This window comes from Pimephales promelas, chromosome 15, assembly GCF_988280905.1.
Source record: "Pimephales promelas chromosome 15, fPimPro1.hap1.1, whole genome shotgun sequence".
Taxonomy (NCBI): domain Eukaryota; kingdom Metazoa; phylum Chordata; class Actinopteri; order Cypriniformes; family Leuciscidae; genus Pimephales; species Pimephales promelas.
Genome location: NC_142783.1, coordinates 35,775,001 through 35,792,102, shown reverse-complemented (window position 1 = coordinate 35,792,102; position 17,102 = coordinate 35,775,001). Strand labels below are relative to the sequence as shown.

At 42.7% G+C, this 17,102-nt stretch overlaps 2 protein-coding genes and 1 long non-coding RNA gene across 5 annotated transcripts in view; 2 read left to right on the top strand and 1 right to left on the bottom strand.

Annotated features, from left to right (window-relative positions):
* The window catches only part of dync1h1 (dynein, cytoplasmic 1, heavy chain 1), a 52,918-nt gene extending 47,971 nt beyond the window's left edge, over window positions 1-4,947 (bottom strand). For both annotated transcript variants that reach the window (XM_039669402.2, XM_039669403.2), the window contains exons 1-5: window positions 4,592-4,947; window positions 3,295-3,382; window positions 3,054-3,227; window positions 2,478-2,733; window positions 2,155-2,341 (exon numbers count right to left, since the gene is read on the bottom strand). In XM_039669402.2, coding sequence (XP_039525336.1) covers window positions 2,155-2,341; window positions 2,478-2,733; window positions 3,054-3,227; window positions 3,295-3,382; window positions 4,592-4,844 — 958 coding nt within the window. In that variant the 5' untranslated portion in view covers window positions 4,845-4,947. The remainder of the gene's footprint in view (window positions 1-2,154; window positions 2,342-2,477; window positions 2,734-3,053; window positions 3,228-3,294; window positions 3,383-4,591) is intronic.
* A 454-nt stretch (window positions 4,948-5,401) lies between these two features.
* LOC120477704 (uncharacterized) lies at window positions 5,402-7,222 on the top strand. Its single transcript, XR_005622447.2, has 3 exons — window positions 5,402-5,528; window positions 6,526-6,588; window positions 7,112-7,222. It is a non-coding gene; the product is annotated as an uncharacterized LOC120477704 (long non-coding RNA).
* An 886-nt stretch (window positions 7,223-8,108) lies between these two features.
* ppp2r5ca (protein phosphatase 2, regulatory subunit B', gamma a) overlaps window positions 8,109-17,102 on the top strand; it is an 11,002-nt gene continuing 2,008 nt past the window's right edge. The window contains exons 1-13 of one of the 2 annotated variants that reach the window (XM_039669415.2): window positions 8,109-8,302; window positions 10,194-10,393; window positions 11,100-11,210; window positions 11,382-11,474; window positions 12,238-12,368; window positions 12,480-12,539; window positions 12,618-12,726; window positions 13,342-13,395; window positions 13,467-13,637; window positions 14,724-14,851; window positions 15,654-15,755; window positions 15,829-15,901; window positions 16,037-16,153. In XM_039669415.2, coding sequence (XP_039525349.1) covers window positions 8,239-8,302; window positions 10,194-10,393; window positions 11,100-11,210; window positions 11,382-11,474; window positions 12,238-12,368; window positions 12,480-12,539; window positions 12,618-12,726; window positions 13,342-13,395; window positions 13,467-13,637; window positions 14,724-14,851; window positions 15,654-15,755; window positions 15,829-15,901; window positions 16,037-16,153 — 1,413 coding nt within the window. In that variant the 5' untranslated portion in view covers window positions 8,109-8,238. The remainder of the gene's footprint in view (window positions 8,303-10,193; window positions 10,394-11,099; window positions 11,211-11,381; window positions 11,475-12,237; window positions 12,369-12,479; window positions 12,540-12,617; window positions 12,727-13,341; window positions 13,396-13,466; window positions 13,638-14,723; window positions 14,852-15,653; window positions 15,756-15,828; window positions 15,902-16,036; window positions 16,154-17,102) is intronic. The other variant, XM_039669416.2, reaches the window with a different exon arrangement.

Here is a 17,102-nt window from a genome sequence, read left to right as displayed (position 1 = left end):
GCTAAACCATGACCACCATGTGTTTTAAGAAAGTAAAGTACTTTATTTTTATTAACGATATTTACAGCTTATGGAAATGCTCTGTTTGTCGTCTCCAAAGATAGAGGAATTTACCTCTCATTCAGACGAAGTCGATCGGCAAACGCTTCTGTATAACGTTACTGGCGGAGGTTGTTGAAGTGGGAATCCTTGAAGTGCTTCAGGTTACTAACGTACATCCAACAACCGAACATTTTGACTTGCCCTCTCGTAACGTCTGCATCATTGAGCTCGGACTACAACATCGGAGCGAGAAATAATAATGGCGGATTGCTCGAAGTGTTGGGCCGGTAGTCGATGTCTTTATTTGTCAGTTTCGCTGCAAATACGGTGACGCACTTGCTCAAAAAACGTCATAGACAACAGAAAAATCTGAACAGGTTGAAAAATATGACCAAAACAGAATATAAAGATATAAACGAAGCACTTGAATAGAATAATTTCATCTTTTCTGTACTTATACACACTCCAAATATACAACAAAATGCATTTAAGGGCTAAAAAAGTGGATTTTGCATGATATGTCCCCTTTAAAGGGACTCTGTGTAGGATCTACCCCCATCTAGTGGTTAAATATTATTTTGCATTCAAACGAATTTTGCTCTCCAGCGCCTCGCCTTTTCAAGTGCGTATTGCATCTACGGTTGCCGTTATGTACCAAAATGCTATGACAGGATGTCTTGTAGTAACACTTCATCGAGTTTTTCTCCGGGTGAACAGGTTTGTAATTTAAAAAAAAACAGCAACTTGACACAACGAACAAACGAATGTTACAGTATGAGTTTCTGACACTGAAAAACATGAACTGTTGTAATTAGTAGTAATGCCGCCTATATTCGTTATATTTTCTGAATTACCTGATTGTTAGATATCATCATCGGATGATTCAGCAGTAGGGAGAGGAAGAGGTAGAGGTAGAGGTAGAGGTAGAGGGAGAGGACAGAGAGGCAGTGGATCAGTGGGATCTAACGTCAGGCGAGATGGACGACGAGGAGCGCGAGAGTCAACACAACGACGACAAAGATACCCGGCAACTACAAGAGACGATCAAATCAGATCATGGTTTATTGACCATTTATTCTTACATAAAAGGGACTTGACTCCAGCAGTTGTTGACCCTCTCCAATGTTCACAAATAAAACTATAGGCATAGGCTACATACAAAATTACTGTATGCGTCTGTATTATTCAATGCGAGGTCACAGTATAAATGATAAATAACATAAAATTTCAGATAACTAAAAACTTGAAATATCATTAGGTGTGCAAACAATGCAAAAACATTCATTATCTCTATATTCTTACTGAATTTATAGGTTATAAAGAGTAAACTTACAAACCTTGTTTTTAGCACCTTCACAATAGCAGCGAGTAAAGTAGTCAATAGCTGCTATTCATCAAAGACCTTGTTTAACTTTTTTACCTATGTTATACTGTATATATAATAAAGTACACAACCAAGCAATGACAAAAAAATTAAGTAAGACTGTAACATTGACTAACCTGTCGAGGAGAAAGCAGGCAACTTCAGCGTCTCTTCTGAAATCTTTATGCTGCATTAGCTCTTTCCACCTTGAAAACGCGATCCCGATATTTACTCTCGTTTTTTGCAATCTCCGGTCACGTTTCCTTTTTCGTTCCAGTCTTGCCTTTTTTTGCGTGGAAGATGCATTCTCCTGTGACTCGGCATATGTATGGTCCGCCATTACAAATAATAGAGCAATCAGCAATCATAGGAGAGCAATTCAGGGAATGCGCCTCTCAATGTGACGTGACGCTGGCTCTGAGTCTGAACGAAAACGCGTTGTGGAAACGCGTTTGGCTGGTGGTACTTTTTGACCCTCTCTGCTATTATAGTTTTTCAAGATGGCGGAACGACATGGAAGCCTCCGTTAACCTACCCGTCCCATGTACATAAAGATAATAAATTCTTCATTTACGAGGATAAGTCAGATAATTTGCAGAGGTATTTGTACACCATTGAGGACATATTTATGAATAAAAATATTGATTTCTGATAATAAAATACCTAAAACTCTACACAGTGTCCCTTTAAAACATTGAGGTAATAGTGTTTCCTCGACGGGTGACGCGGTCTGAGAGTGTGACGCTCACCTGTGTCGGTGTCGAAGCTGACGGTGGCGTGGAAGCGCTTGCCGTGCTTCAGGATGTCGAGCGTGAGCAGCACCTCGGGGCTCTCCCTCTTCTCCTGGATGCGGTTCAGCGCGCGCTCCAGGTTCAGCCAGAAGCTGATCTCCTGCAGGGCCGTCCCCGAGGCCGGGTCTCGGTCCAGCTTCGTCACCTGCACACACACACACACACACACACACAAACCTCACACAACAGCACTTCAGCTCACACTAAAGTCAGTCTTCTGCATCTCGCCGGACTGCAGCTGGTTCAGGAAGCTGGGATCTCACACACACACACACACACACCTTCTGTATCTCACGGATCCAGCGGTTGACGCCGGACTGCAGCTGGTTCAGGAAGCTGGGATCCTCCACCTTGTCCCCGAAGTCGGTGACCTTGGGCTTCTCGGCGCGCTCGTAGCACTGCTTGGCCACGTTGCTGATGGTGGGGTGTATGAGCAGACTGATCTCGGGGATCTCGATGTTCTGCTGGAGGTGCAGCAGCCCCATCTCCAGCTCCGCGATCTTCTTCTCCACCGACGGGGCCATCTTATCTCCATCCCTGCACAACAAACACTCTTCCAATCAATCCACCTTCATCTGTGTAGCGCTTTTCACAACATGCATCAGTCCAGTCCACAGTGATCTGTTCTCAGAGTATTTCACAACTGTACATAAAATCAGTTAACTAGAAATGTGTTCATTTAAGCTCACTGAAGAGATGAATACTTGTGTGAGAACAGATGATTATGACATTTAGAGAAATTGGTGCATGTTGAGGCATTACAGCCGCGTCACGACCGGATCGGTGTCTTTCTTTGGTTGTAAAGGTCTTTAAGGGAGAAGATCCTCCTCCTTCAGGAAGGGTGTGGCGGACGTTACCTGTCGGCTTTGCCAGACTCCCGGATGTAGGATTTGAAGTACGGAGCGACCGCATTGCTGATGAAGGAGTGCAGGGTCTCGTACGGGGAGTCTTCGCTGAGCGTCAGAACACGCACCTGTGTGGAGATCGGTTTATCCGCGTCGATCACTCCCGTACGCTTGATCAACGCCAGGCTGAAACAACACGTTCACATTAGCAGAGATACACACAGATCAGGATCACATGTTTGCCGCTAGTTACCTGTTAGATTTAAGCCCGTAGTGGATGTCGATGCTAACGCTGTAGGAAATGCACTCGCGCTCCTCCTCGCCTTCATCGCCAACATCCTCTGCGTCAATCACAAGAAACAACCAGCTGTCATGAATACGCCTTTATTTAACATTCACCACGACTATTATATAAAAGCAGACATGTGACGTGAGGCTGTGTGTGTGTGTGTGAGTCTGGAACACAAGAGCACAGTCATAAACAGGAACACAGCCTCACCCCTCGATCCCTGTGGTCACGAAGCACTTCGGCACGAGCTACACTATTATCAATCCCCATCCATCTGGATATACTGTATATCAGATTCAGGACAATTCATCTCAAGTATGAAAGAACCGAAGCAGTGAACTCTACAGGAACCCTGTGCATTACTGTAATATTACAGGTTATGATCACAGACTGTATACAATATGGGCGTGACATCACCCGTTGTGTTTCTGAAGAGCACTAATATAATATAATGAATACTGCATAACACATATTTATCAGAATGCTCTTCTATAGAGTTATTTCACTAGATAACTATCAAGTTTATCGTCATTAAACGACTGAGGTAAATATAACATGACAATTTAAACTGGTGTTTTCTCGGACTGAACGCTGACTGATGGATTACATGTTTTATTTCTGGAAGTTGTTCTGAATAGTTCAACATTCCTCCTGATGTTCATTGATATTTATTTGCTGCTGTAATTAGTAGTAAAAATGAAGAGATGTTACATATTAAAGACAAACAAACACTTCCTGACTGAATTTAGTGGATCAATTGTTTAAAAACTACGTAAAACTAACAAAGGTTAATGTGATTATTTGATAGCATGAGCTAGAAATAACGTTTCAAAAAATTGTTCACGTATCAACCAAGATCAACTAAAGTTACCAGATTGATTGCTAAATCGATACCGGTTAAAATCGAGGAATCGATCGTTCCTACTCGGATGATCGTGATTCGTGACGTCACCGATCTGCAGTGCAGCAAACACGCCCTGAACGCACATTGATCACTTATTGTTGACATTTTTTAATCACAAATTTAAGCAGTCTCTTCACACCCATGTTTCTAAAATAAACATTACCTAAACGTTTATTTTTGACACGCCACAGGAGCGACTTAAACAGGGCGGGGCCACACAAACCCAGCGATAATGCAATAAAACATCACTGAATCGATTGACAGTCGCGGCAAACCAGCACATCATGAGCTTAATAACGCATGAGAGTGATTCTAACTCTTAAGATGTGATTAATTGATGATCATGCGGGTTTTAACCTTTCAGCGCGTTCCGTTCCACCAGAATCGAGTGAATCTGTGGATCTGACAGGAACTTTTTCATCTGCTCGAGCGCGCTCTTCTCCTCCAGCGCGCTCTCGAGGGCCGCGGGCGCGTCTCCGCCATCTTCCAGGAGCAGTGGCACGAGCTTTCGGATGTGTTTCTGCAGCACTGAGGCGTCCGCCACTGTGTGTACGGCAGCAGAACCCTCCATCACACCGCCACCGTCCTCTCCCCCGCCACTGTCAGACATTTCCCTGCACAATGAGCCAAGACTAACCGAAATGAACCGATGAGTGAACTGTGAGAGAGATCGCGCTGTATCACGGACTCTGTCACATCACCGTAATGACCAGCGCCCAGCGCGTCAGGGAACTTTATTGTTTCGCGGAAGTCTGTGATATGTAGTTTTTCCACCAGGGGAGCGTATTAATAAACTTGACATTTGAACTACATTACCCAGAAAGTCGAAAAGCGTCACACGTCTTAGCGTCATCGCTTTTCTCCTATGGCTTTTCTTGTGCATCACACCTAGATCACACCCACATGATATAAAAGAAAAATAATAATACTAATATAAACACGTACACATGGAAATATATAATATTATAATAAATCTTATAAGGTGGCAGACTGCTTAAAAATCTTTGAGGCTTGATCGACTTTTGAGTCTAGAAGCATGTCGCTCACTTACTTAATATCTCGACTACTAAACCTAAACAATAACTTACATGAAACCTAAACTAAAGTCTGTTTTGAACATAGAGGTTTTGAACCGTAAATAAATGGAGCAGCTGCTATCACGTGACTGGCAACGTTCCCTGTCAATCAGCGCGCGCGCGCGCGTGTGTGTGTGTGTTCAGTCAGTCAGTGACAGTCAGTCAGTCAGGTCATGATCATGTCACTCATGAAGCCGCATAAGTCAAAGAAAGACAAGGTAAGACTTTCTGTGTTGAGAACATTATAGACTAACTGAAGATTACCTCAATGAACTCTATCTACATTACCGGTCAAAAGTTTTAGATCAGTAAGATTTTTTATGTTTTTAAATGAAGTCTCTTCTGCTCACCAAGGCTGCTTTATTTGATGAAAAAAATGACAAACAGTAATATTGTGAAATATTATGACAATTTAAAATGACTGTTTTCTATTTTAATATATTTTAAAATGTAATTTGAAAGCTGAATTTTCAACATCATTACTGTTGGTGATTACACATCAGTTTTCAGTGTCACATGATCATTCAGAAATCATTCTAATATGCTGATTTTATGCTCAAAAAACATTAATTATTATTTTCAATGTAGAAAACAGTCGTGTAGCCTACCATTTTTTCCCCAAAAATTCTATGATGAATAGAAAGTTCAAAAGAACAGCATTTATTTAAAATATAATCTTTTCTAACATTATAAATGTCTTTACTGTAACTTTTGATCAATTTAACTTATCCTTGATGAATAAAAGTATTTTCTAATTTCTTTCCCCCAAAAATAAAAAATAAATTCTTACTGACCCCAAACTTTTGAAAGGTAGTGATTAATGTTACAAAAACTTTCCATTTCAGATCAATTCTGTTCTTTTGAACTTTCTATTCATCAAAGAATCCTGAAATAAAAATGTAAAAAAACTGTTTTCAACATGGATAATAATCATAAATGTTTCTTAAGCATCATATTATAATAATTTCTGTAGGATCATGTGACACTGAAGACTGGAGTAATGATGCTGTCAATTCAGCTTTGATCACAGGAATAAATTGCACTTCACTATATATTCAAATAGAAAACTGCAGTTTTAAATTGTAATAATATTTCACCATATTTCATATTACTGTTTTTTTTTTATCAAATAATTGCAGCCTTGGTGAGCAGAAGAGACATAAAAAATCTTACTGATCTAAAAGTAGTGTATCTGTCGATCTAATCTGTTTTCAGTGTGTGAAATCCAGCAGAAAGGGAGGCAAACAGCATGAAAATGATCAGGACTCTGAAAATGAGGTAAATTAATGATTATTGGATGAAAATAGGTAAAGAGGAAAATGCTCTGATTAGTTGCCTGTATGCCATGTTAGTTTAGAACATAATGCTGATATTTAGCAATACACACAGAATGACATGTGCCCAATTTTTCATACTTTGCCAGTTTTCAGCCATTCGACCATTGTAGCTAAAGCATTTCAGTAACCATAAAAATAGCCATTGCATTCAGATTGGAATTATTATTATTATTATAGTTCATTATATAAGATGTTTTGTAATCTAAGGAGAGCTGTTTACCTCAGCAGTTCATCATAAGCCATTCCAGTGTGGACATTACTGTAGAAGAGCTTTAATTAACAGAGCCGTGCAAACAACACACAGAAGTGCAGAACTGTGTGTGTGTGTGAGAGAGAGAGAGAGAGCGCAGCTGATTTGGGTCCAGTGTGTGTGTGTGTGTGTGTGTGTGTGAGGATAAATGATCCCAGCTTCAGGAAATCAGGCTTGTAACGGGAATCTGCTTGTGTGACTCTGGTTTCATCAGGGTCTGAATAAGAAGATCAGGACCAGAAAACACACGTCCGGCCCGAACACACACCGCAGACTGAGTGTGTGTGTGAGCATCAGCAGGGAGCTGGAGCCACTGGACGCTCTCACAGGTGTGTGTTTGTGTGTGTGTGTGTGGTGATCTCTACTACATCAGTGTTTCTGTCCATCTTAAGCATCAGTTTAGGCCCTGGATTAAGAATCGATGCTCCGCTGGATCTGGTCTGTTCTCTAATCAACAGGATGTTCGTCCTGCATAATTTAGATCTCAGCGGACGCTCATGAGGGCTGACCTGCGTCTCAGTGACACTGTATTGTTCAGTTCATCAGTGACACACACACACACACACACACACTTCCGTCGCTCTGATCTCAGTTATGCTTCAGTGACTCGAGTCCTGGTCTTGGACTCCTCTGGGTCTCCACTAGTCCTGGTCTTGGACTCGACTCGGTTCACGATACCGCGGCGCCGCGGGACTTTGATTGGCTCCGGATAGCCGACCGCATAACTAGTTAGCATGCTGGAGTCTTGATCGTTATCGGAATAAACCGGACAAATCGCTCCACCAACTAAGAACGGCCATGCCCCACCACACACAGAATCGAGAAAGAGCGATCAATCTGTCAACCCTTTCCGTAAAAGTGTGTGTGTGTGTGTGTGTTTGAGCTCAGACTCAGTGTTTCTCAGCGGTAATTAATAATGATGTTACTTTGACAGCACTGAGTGTGTTTGAATTTGTGTAAGAAAGAGTGTTTGTTTGTGTGTGTGTGTAAGAAAGAGTGTGTGTGTGTGTGTGTGTGTGTGTGAGCTCAGACTCAGTGTTTCTCAGCTGTAGTTGTGCTTCTGTGGAGGTAATGAGGCGCGACTGCTTTATATCAGTGCTGGAGGGCACGTAAGTCCCGCCTCCTCTTCTCCCTAACCAATAGGCTGGCGCTTGCCCAGCAGTGTGGTGATGTCACCGCTGTGGGTGCAGTGGCCAATCGGCTGGCTCCTCCTCGCTGACATCACTGAGCAGTCGTTCCTCAGCACACAGCTCATTTTGTGTCCAGCTGGAGCTGTAATGGAGGCTGCTCCGTGTGTGTGTGTGTGTGTGTGTCGATGAAGATGAGGATCGTCTGAGGAAGATGGTCATCGACGCTGCCAATCCCAACGGGCCCTTCCCGCCCGTGGCTCTCATGCACTTCAGGGGTGAGTGACATCAGCGGCTCGCTCGCCCGCGCTCAGCGATGCACGGTTCATTCGGCTGGTTTCCTGGGTGTGTGTGTGTGTGTGTGTGTCATTGAAGTGCTGCGTGAGACACAGAGAGCTTCAGTCTGAGCGTCTCCTGCCCATCCCCCCCACTCCAGCACTGACGTCACAGGAAGTGAGGTCACTGCTCAACCGAGCGTGTGTGTGTGTGTTACGGTGTTTAGGTGTATTTCTCTCTTGTGTGTGTAAGAGAAAGAGTGTGTGTGTGTGTGAGACAGAGAGAGAGAGAGAGAGAGAGAGAGAGAGAGAGAGAGAGAGAGAGAGAGAAGGTGTGTGTGTAAGAGAGAGTGTTTGTGTGTGTGTGTGAGAGAGAGAATGTGTGTGTAAGAGAGAGTGTTTGTGTGTGTGAGAGAGAGAGGGAGAGAGAGAGAGAGAGAGAGAGAGAGAGAATGTGTGGGTAAGAGAGTGCTTATGTGAGAGATAGTGTGTGTGTGTCTGTGTGTGTGTGTGAGAGAGAGAGAGAGTGCTTGTGTGTGAGAGATTGTGTGTGTGTGTGTGTGTGTGTGATTGAGTCACTGTCGGCTAATAATTGATCAATCCGTATGATCTCCTCTGTTATATATATATATCGCGGGTGTAACGACACACATGCGGGTCGGTAACAACTGCCCAAATTAATAAATTCAGTTGCTATTTATTACACATAATAATCAATACTCAAATAAAATGAATAAAATGCTTTAAATCTAAACACCTAATTATAGAGTTAATTTTCTACATAGATAGCCACACGCATATCTAACCAAAGTTAACCACACCCCCAGAAAAGAGGAGGAGGGAGGTGGGAGTGTCCTCGGGCCGGATGGAGATGATTGGCGGGTCGGTTTGGACTACATCCCTCTACTTCCTTCTTTAATGACGTCAGTAGGACAGTTTTGTGACTAGCGTCCGCCCACAGGAACGCTCCCTCGACTCGCGCACTTCTTACTGTGTTCACTCAGCTCTTACGGTGATTTTCTGAAGTAAAACTGACGCTTCATCTTTTGTGTGATGTAAAATAAACTTTCTTAAACTCACCAGTATATGTTTGATCATCATTCGGACCTGGTCTGAAACAGCAGACTTGCAGGCTATTAATGAATAATGGATACATACAAGCAGATGACAAATACGTAATAATAACCGTAATTAAACTACTAAACTATACCTGACCCATCTCTATACAGCACTCTGTGGGCATTACTGTCCGACTGGAAATGAACACGTTACTGAGAGTTTCTGATATTATCATCATGAGAGACTGAGAGACTGAGCGCGAGCTCGTGAAGCTCCGCCCCCTGTGCCGGCAGCAGCAGCAGCTCATTTGCATTTAAAGGGCACACACTCACACAGCGCGTTTTTCTGAGCCCCAAAAAATGACAATTTAAACATGCTGTAAAAATGATCTGCTGGGTATTTTGAGCTTCACAAACACATTCTGGGGACATCAGAGAAATAATACGGGACCTTTAATGAAGAGGCCAAAATCATGCCAGAACCGCTCCACCCATGTCTCGTGTCCCATATCGCGCATCCTCCTATCTAGCTACTCTGATCACTTTCATAATCAACATGGAAAAAAATAAACATTAAACATTCAAATGAGACGCATCTCTCCCCACAGCACATGATCCTGTAGAATAACTCTGTCTCTCTGCTTTATTAAACTGAGATTAATCTGAGAGGGGTCACAGCAGCATGTGTGTCGTCCGACTGTTAGTTTCACTGCTTCTATTGTTTTTCATTTGTAAATCGCTTTGGATAAAAGCATCTGCTGAGTGAATAAATGTAAATGTGTGTGTGTTACAGAGATCATCAGTGATGAGCTGATCTGTGTGTGTGTGTGTTTCAGACGTGGCTCCGGCCGAGCAGGAGAAGCTCTTCGTCCAGAAGCTGCGCCAGTGCTGCGTCCTCTTCGACTTCCTGTCGGACCCGCTCAGCGACCTGAAATGGAAGGAGGTGAAGCGCGCGGCGCTCAGCGAGATGGTGGAGTTCCTCACACACAACCGCAGCGTGATCACCGAGCCCATCTACCCCGAGGTGGTGCACATGGTGAGTCGGCGCCGGCCGAGGACATAATGCAGCCGTTTGTGTCCAGAAGAGAAGAGCGTCTCAGTCCGGCTTCAGTCCGTCCAGCGATGCTCGTTTCTGGTGTAAAACAGTTATTCATTTACTTCATAGATAGATATATATATATATATATATTAGGGCTGTGCAAAAATTAATTGCAATTAATCGCATCCAAAATAAAAGTCTGTGTTTACATAATATATTTGTGTGTGCTGTATATAATTATTTTGTATATCTAAATACCTATGCATGCATGTATATATAAGAATTATTTGCGCGTAAATTCTGTATATATTTATAAAAACATAATCAATATTATATAAATATAAATATTTTATATATGAATAACACATTTTCTTAAATATATACATGCATGTGTGTGTATTTATATATACAAAATAATTATATACAGCACACACAAATATATTATGTAAACACAGACTTTTATTTTGGATCCGATTAATCGCAATTAATTTTTGCACAGCCCTAATATATATACATGCGCTCTGGAGAAACCGTGATGTCATCGTCCAGCTCAGTTCTCATATAATCAGAGATATTGCTTGAATATAAAGTTAATAACCCTAACTAACACTTTTAAGATGAAATAAAGCAGGTGATCAGTACCTGAGCTGTGAACGGTTCGGATGGCGTGTGCTGATGATGCGTCTTCCTGTGTGTGTTGCAGTTTGCCATCAACATGTTCAGGGCTCTTCCGCCTTCCTCCAACCCGACGGGAGCAGAGTTTGACCCCGAGGAGGACGAACCCACTCTGGAAGCAGCGTGGCCTCACCTACAGGTGCTGATGACATCATCAATCACATGACCCCGACACCGTTCACACCACGACCAATCAGAGCCGATGTCGGCTGTTCTCGGCGGCGTCTGGTTGGTTGTCGGCGTGAACGAGAGTGTCTGAATAACAGCATTAGATCTGGTTTGACCTGTTGCTCATCTCTGTGTCCCGAAGCTGGTGTACGAGTTCTTCCTGCGCTTTCTAGAGTCGCCCGACTTTCAGCCCAATGTTGCAAAGAAGTACATCGACCAGAAATTTGTGATGCAGGTAAACTTTCACTATATCCACATTAGCGGAGAACGGTCTGTAATCTAGAGGATGATTTAATGTTTCTGAAAGAGTCTCTTCTGCTCACCAAGCGAAATATGATTATAATACATCTGTTCTCTATGTGAATATACAGTAAAGTGTAACTTATTCCTGTGATCAAATCAATCATTACTCCAGTCTTCAGTGTCACATGATCCTTCAGAAATCACTCTAATATGAGGATCTGATGATCAACACACAGTTATGATTATCATCAGTGTTGAAAAAACACTTCCATTCAAAAGTTTTAGGGGGAAAAATAAGCAAATTTATACTTTTATTAAGAGGACGCATTAAATGTATCAAAAGTGACAGTAACGCATTTATAATATTACAAAAGATTCCGTTTCAAATTAATGCTGTTCTTTCGATTTTTTTTTATTAATCAACGAATCCTGAAAAATTAAATGTATCACAGTTTCCACAAAAATATTAATTGTTTTCAACACTGATGATAATCATAAGTGTTTGTTGATCATCAGATCCTCATATTAGAGTGATTTCTGAAGGGTCATGTGACTCTGAAGACTGGAGTAATGATAAATTACACTTTACTGTACAGTATATTCACATAGAGAACAGATGATTTACGTTATAATCATATTTCAGTGTTTGACTGTGTTTCTGAACACAGCCGGCAGAAGAGACATCAATGTGTCCATTAATAAATGAAAGTTTCTAATACTAGTTTAAACCTGTTGACCTCTGACCTCTACTGCAGCTTCTAGAGTTGTTTGACAGCGAAGATCCTCGAGAACGGGACTTCCTGAAGACCACCCTGCACCGCATATACGGGAAGTTCCTCGGGCTGCGCGCTTACATCAGAAAGCAAGTTAACAACATATTTTACAGGTGAGCAGTGCCGGCACGGCTGAGTCACGTGACTGTGTGTAAATGTGGAACTCGGATAGGAAGGAACCGTCGCCCAGAATGCCTCAGTGTTCTGTGTGTGTGTGTGTGCAGGTTTATTTACGAGACCGAGCATCACAACGGAATAGCTGAACTGCTGGAGATCCTAGGAAGGTAAAACATGAGCTTGTGATGTGTGTCCCTTTGCATGCTGGGAAATCCTCTGACGGGCGTGTTCCTTCTCTCCGACAGCATCATCAACGGTTTTGCTTTACCGCTAAAAGAGGAGCACAAGATTTTCCTGCTGAAGGTTTTGCTTCCGCTGCACAAGGTGAAGTCTCTGAGCGTCTACCACCCGCAGGTCAGTCGCCGCATCTCCTCACTCGCTTCAGGACCTCCGTCTCCCACGAGTCCCGAGACGTTCATGTGACCTTTCTTCAAGAAATGAAGGTTTCTGAGGAAAAGCTCTCAAAGGTCAAGTGTGATGTAGGCGTAAGAACAGACCCAGTGTTTACAAAGACTGAGTCAAACGCCATTTACAAAATAAATAAATCAAAGGTAAAACCACAACGTCGAAGGAAAATACGATTTCTGAACCAAAACACACGCGACCTTTCACCCTGATCTCGTAATGCAGCTCGAGCAACACCAGCATTAGTGGTTAAAGTATATAAATGTGTGTTTTGTTGTAAATGTCGCTGGTTTGTCTAGATCAGACTCTTATTCCTCGGCTGGATCGTGTCGAGTCTTTGAAACTCACATCTGACCTTTGACCCGTTGGACCCCATTGAAGTCACTCTATGGCGAAACCCTGGAGTGTGTTCCTCACAAACCTTCATTTCTTCTGGACTGAAGAACGAAACACATGAACATCTCGGTGGACGAGAGTAACTCATCAGGAGATTGTGATTCTGAAGTGCCTCCTCATGTGAGTCCTCGTGTGCGCTCAGTGCTAACGCCGTGTGTTCTCGCTCAGCTGGCGTATTGTGTGGTCCAGTTCCTGGAGAAGGACAGCACGCTCACAGAGCCGGTAAGACTTCGCTCTCTCTGATTGGCTGATGAGGGTGATCACGTGACTGACGCTGTGCCGCCCGTGTGCAGGTGGTGATGGCTCTGCTCAAGTACTGGCCCAAGACCCACAGCCCGAAGGAGGTGATGTTCCTGAACGAGCTGGAGGAGATCCTGGACGTCATCGAGCCGTCGGAGTTCGTCAAGGTCATGGAGCCGCTCTTCCGTCAGCTGGCCAAGTGTGTGTCCAGCCCTCACTTCCAGGTGCGAGCGCTCGATTACAGCACCAGCAGCCGTGTGCGCTAATAAACGGATAGTTCACCCAAAGATTAAGATCACCTCATGATTTACTCGCCCTGAAGCCGTCCGAGGTGGAGTTATGAGTTATTCTCACTTCATGTCTTAAAATATCTTGAATGTAACTCGACACCCTCGCCTCATTTAGTACTCGTGGTCCTATGAATATGCAAATAAGCCCCGCCTCCCCTCATCACTCACTCACACGTTGATCTGATTGGTTACAAGGTGGTTTGTGACGTCAGAAACACCAGCGATTTCAAAGCGTGTTTTTGAGACTGTCTTTGGTTCACTGCAGTTTTAAGGAGGAAATACTCAGCAATGCTGTCCACTTATCAACGCACACACGGTGTGTGTTAAAGCAGATTAAACACACCACACACACACATAAACAACATTAAACACTGGGTTTATATCACAGTTTTAAATGTTTTAAATGTGAAGAGTTCAGATGCAAAAGCCTCTAAATGCCATTTGAAATTTTCTTCTAAAATGACCATTTTTATCAAGCTTGTATATTTAAGTTCAGTAATTTCACTTAAATAACAATTAATAGGTAATCTTCATTGCCATTTAAGTGAAATTACTGAACTTAAATATACAAGCTTGATAAAAATGATCATTTTAGAAGAAAATTTCAAATGGCACTTAGAGGCTTTTGCATCTGAACTTCATGTTTCTACACATTTTTCTTGGGTATGTGAACATTAAGGAAACATTCCATTGTGTCGTTCTCCAAACATAATGGGAACGTTCTGAAACTAGTACTAACATTACAAACGTCAGATGAATGATGTTTAATGTTTTGGGTCTGTTATTTTGAGAACTTTAATTGACCAGATTGTCCATATAGACCAGTGTTTCCAACATACAGAAGCCACACTAAACCATGGACACACACACACACACACACACACAACAACAAAAGAGTAGAAAATAGAATATGTCAGGGGAACGAACAGATCAGAGATTTTTGTGGAAAAATAACCAAAGCGATGCATTATATTAGACTCAGAGAATGAATCTGCTTACTGTGACGTGTGTTTCCGTCAGGTGGCGGAGAGAGCGCTGTATTACTGGAACAACGAGTACATCATGAGCCTCATCAGTGACAACGCAGCCAGGATCCTGCCCATCATGTTCCCGGCGCTCTACCGAAACTCCAAGAGCCACTGGAACAAGTGAGTCACATGATGAACACCAGCTGAGACTGAACACACACACACACACACACACACACACGACAGATGACTCGGATCTGCTCTTTTGTGTTTGGGTTGATGTATTTCTCAGATTTCTGCTTGTTCTGGATCAGATGTAGAGACAGTAGCTCAGTAAATGCTATGCTAGCAGTCGCTGGCCACACACCCGTGCTAATGCTACAGCCCACGCGCATATTACAAGACAAAAAAACTAACATTTTTAAAAATGTGAAAATAGAGAATAGTCAAGATTTCAGTTATTCAAATGATTGTTTCTTAAGTCATAATTTAGCAGCAGTAAAATTGAAAAAAGGGGAGAAAATGGCAAATATCCACTGATGATGTCACTGAAAAACCAGAGGAATGAACGACTGGTTTCAATTTAGCATTTTTGCATTTGTATTGTATGATCTGAAAACTGAACTGAAGCGTAACACGACCCTTGATCATCAGATCCTCATATTAGAGTGATTTCTGAAGGGTCATGTGACACTGAACACAGGAATAAATGACACTTTACTGTATATCCACATAGAGAACAGATGATTTACTCTGGAGTTTGAATGTATTTATGATCAGATAAACGCAGCTTTGGAAACATTTAAAAAAAATGAAAATGGTTCCTAGTTTCGAGCACCAGTGAACGTGTGGTAAACCTGGACATCTGCCAAATCAACGTCGCTAAACGTAAATGTAAAGACGTTGAGGAGTTTGTGTGAGGGTTATGAATATGATATTCTATAACACACGATGTACTGGTCTCTCTCCTGTGTGTGTGCAGGACGATCCACGGTCTGATCTATAACGCACTGAAGCTCTTCATGGAGATGAACCAGAAGCTGTTCGACGACTGCACACAGCAGTTCAGAGCCGAGAAGAACAAGTGAGTCGCACACACACACACACACACGGTCATGTGACCCACCCGTGCCTGACCAACACACTTCTGCTTCCAGAGAGAAGGCCAAGCTGAAGGAGCGAGAGGAGGCCTGGATAAAGATCGAGAGTCTGGCCAAGTCCAACCCGCAGGTGAGTCTCTCAATCCCATCATGCATTGCTGTCAATCCCGTGGCCGGACTCACTCTCCCACTGACGCCCGTGTGCATCTGCAGTCGCTGCTAGCGGCTCCCGCTAACGTCCGTGTTTCTGTTTCTGTTCCACTAGTGCGTTCTGTATGTCGATCCGTCTGGACTGAACCGTCCTGTAGAAATGGAGACGGATGTCCCCTTTATAGAAGATGTTGAGAGCTTAAAAAAGACAGTGCAGTCCAGAGCCGTTCAGGTAACTCAGCCGTGCAGAGCTTCATCATCATCCTCCTCATCCTCATCATGTGTGGGAAAGGGCGATCCACGTCTTCAAATCCTTTCGTTTCGACTCTAGACTCCTCTGATGAAGGACACGAGTCTAATCTCTAGAGCTCATCCAAAATTACTAGAATTTTTTTGTCAATGAAATTAATGTACTGTATTTTAGTTAATATTTTAGATAATTTTTTTTGATCATACACATAATACATATTTCGTATTTTTAGGGGATTTTTTTAATACTGTTATATTTATGAACTTTTTGAGCGTAGACCTAAAAATGACATGTCCATCTTAAACTGGTAAAACTCTCTAAAACGCTTTAGAGCGACAGACTGAAGCTCACAGACGACACTCGGCAGATTATTGCAGAAGTGAAAAAAGTTAACTTAAAAGTGACAGAATTATACGTATTATGAAAAATATGCAAAAATACTATTTTCATTTTTTTTATGAAATATATTTATTCAAAATCACATTGTACTCTAAAACTGCAGGAAAACCAAATCCATAAATGTAAACAAGTGTGTGTTCCGCATGCGAGTCTGATATCTCAGTAAAGGAGCGTTCAGTGTGTGTGTGTGTGTGTGTGTGTGTGTGTGTGTTCGGCTGCAGTTCCACACGCGTCCACTAGAGGAAACTCTCCATTCGGCTCCAGTGCGCGAATCATTCTGCCGATACACACGATCGAGTCGAGAGCGCACATGATGAACGGGTCAAAGGCCTTTACAGCGCATCCGAACACAACAGCTCGAGATTAGACATGTTAGACATGTTCTCAAATCTGAATGATAACATAAACTCTCTACGAAGCGTCCTCAGAGAAAACACACACTCCAGACGGAGAAACACACACTCCAGACAGAGAAACACACACTCCAGACGGAGAAACACACACTCCAGACAGAGAAACACACACTCCAGAC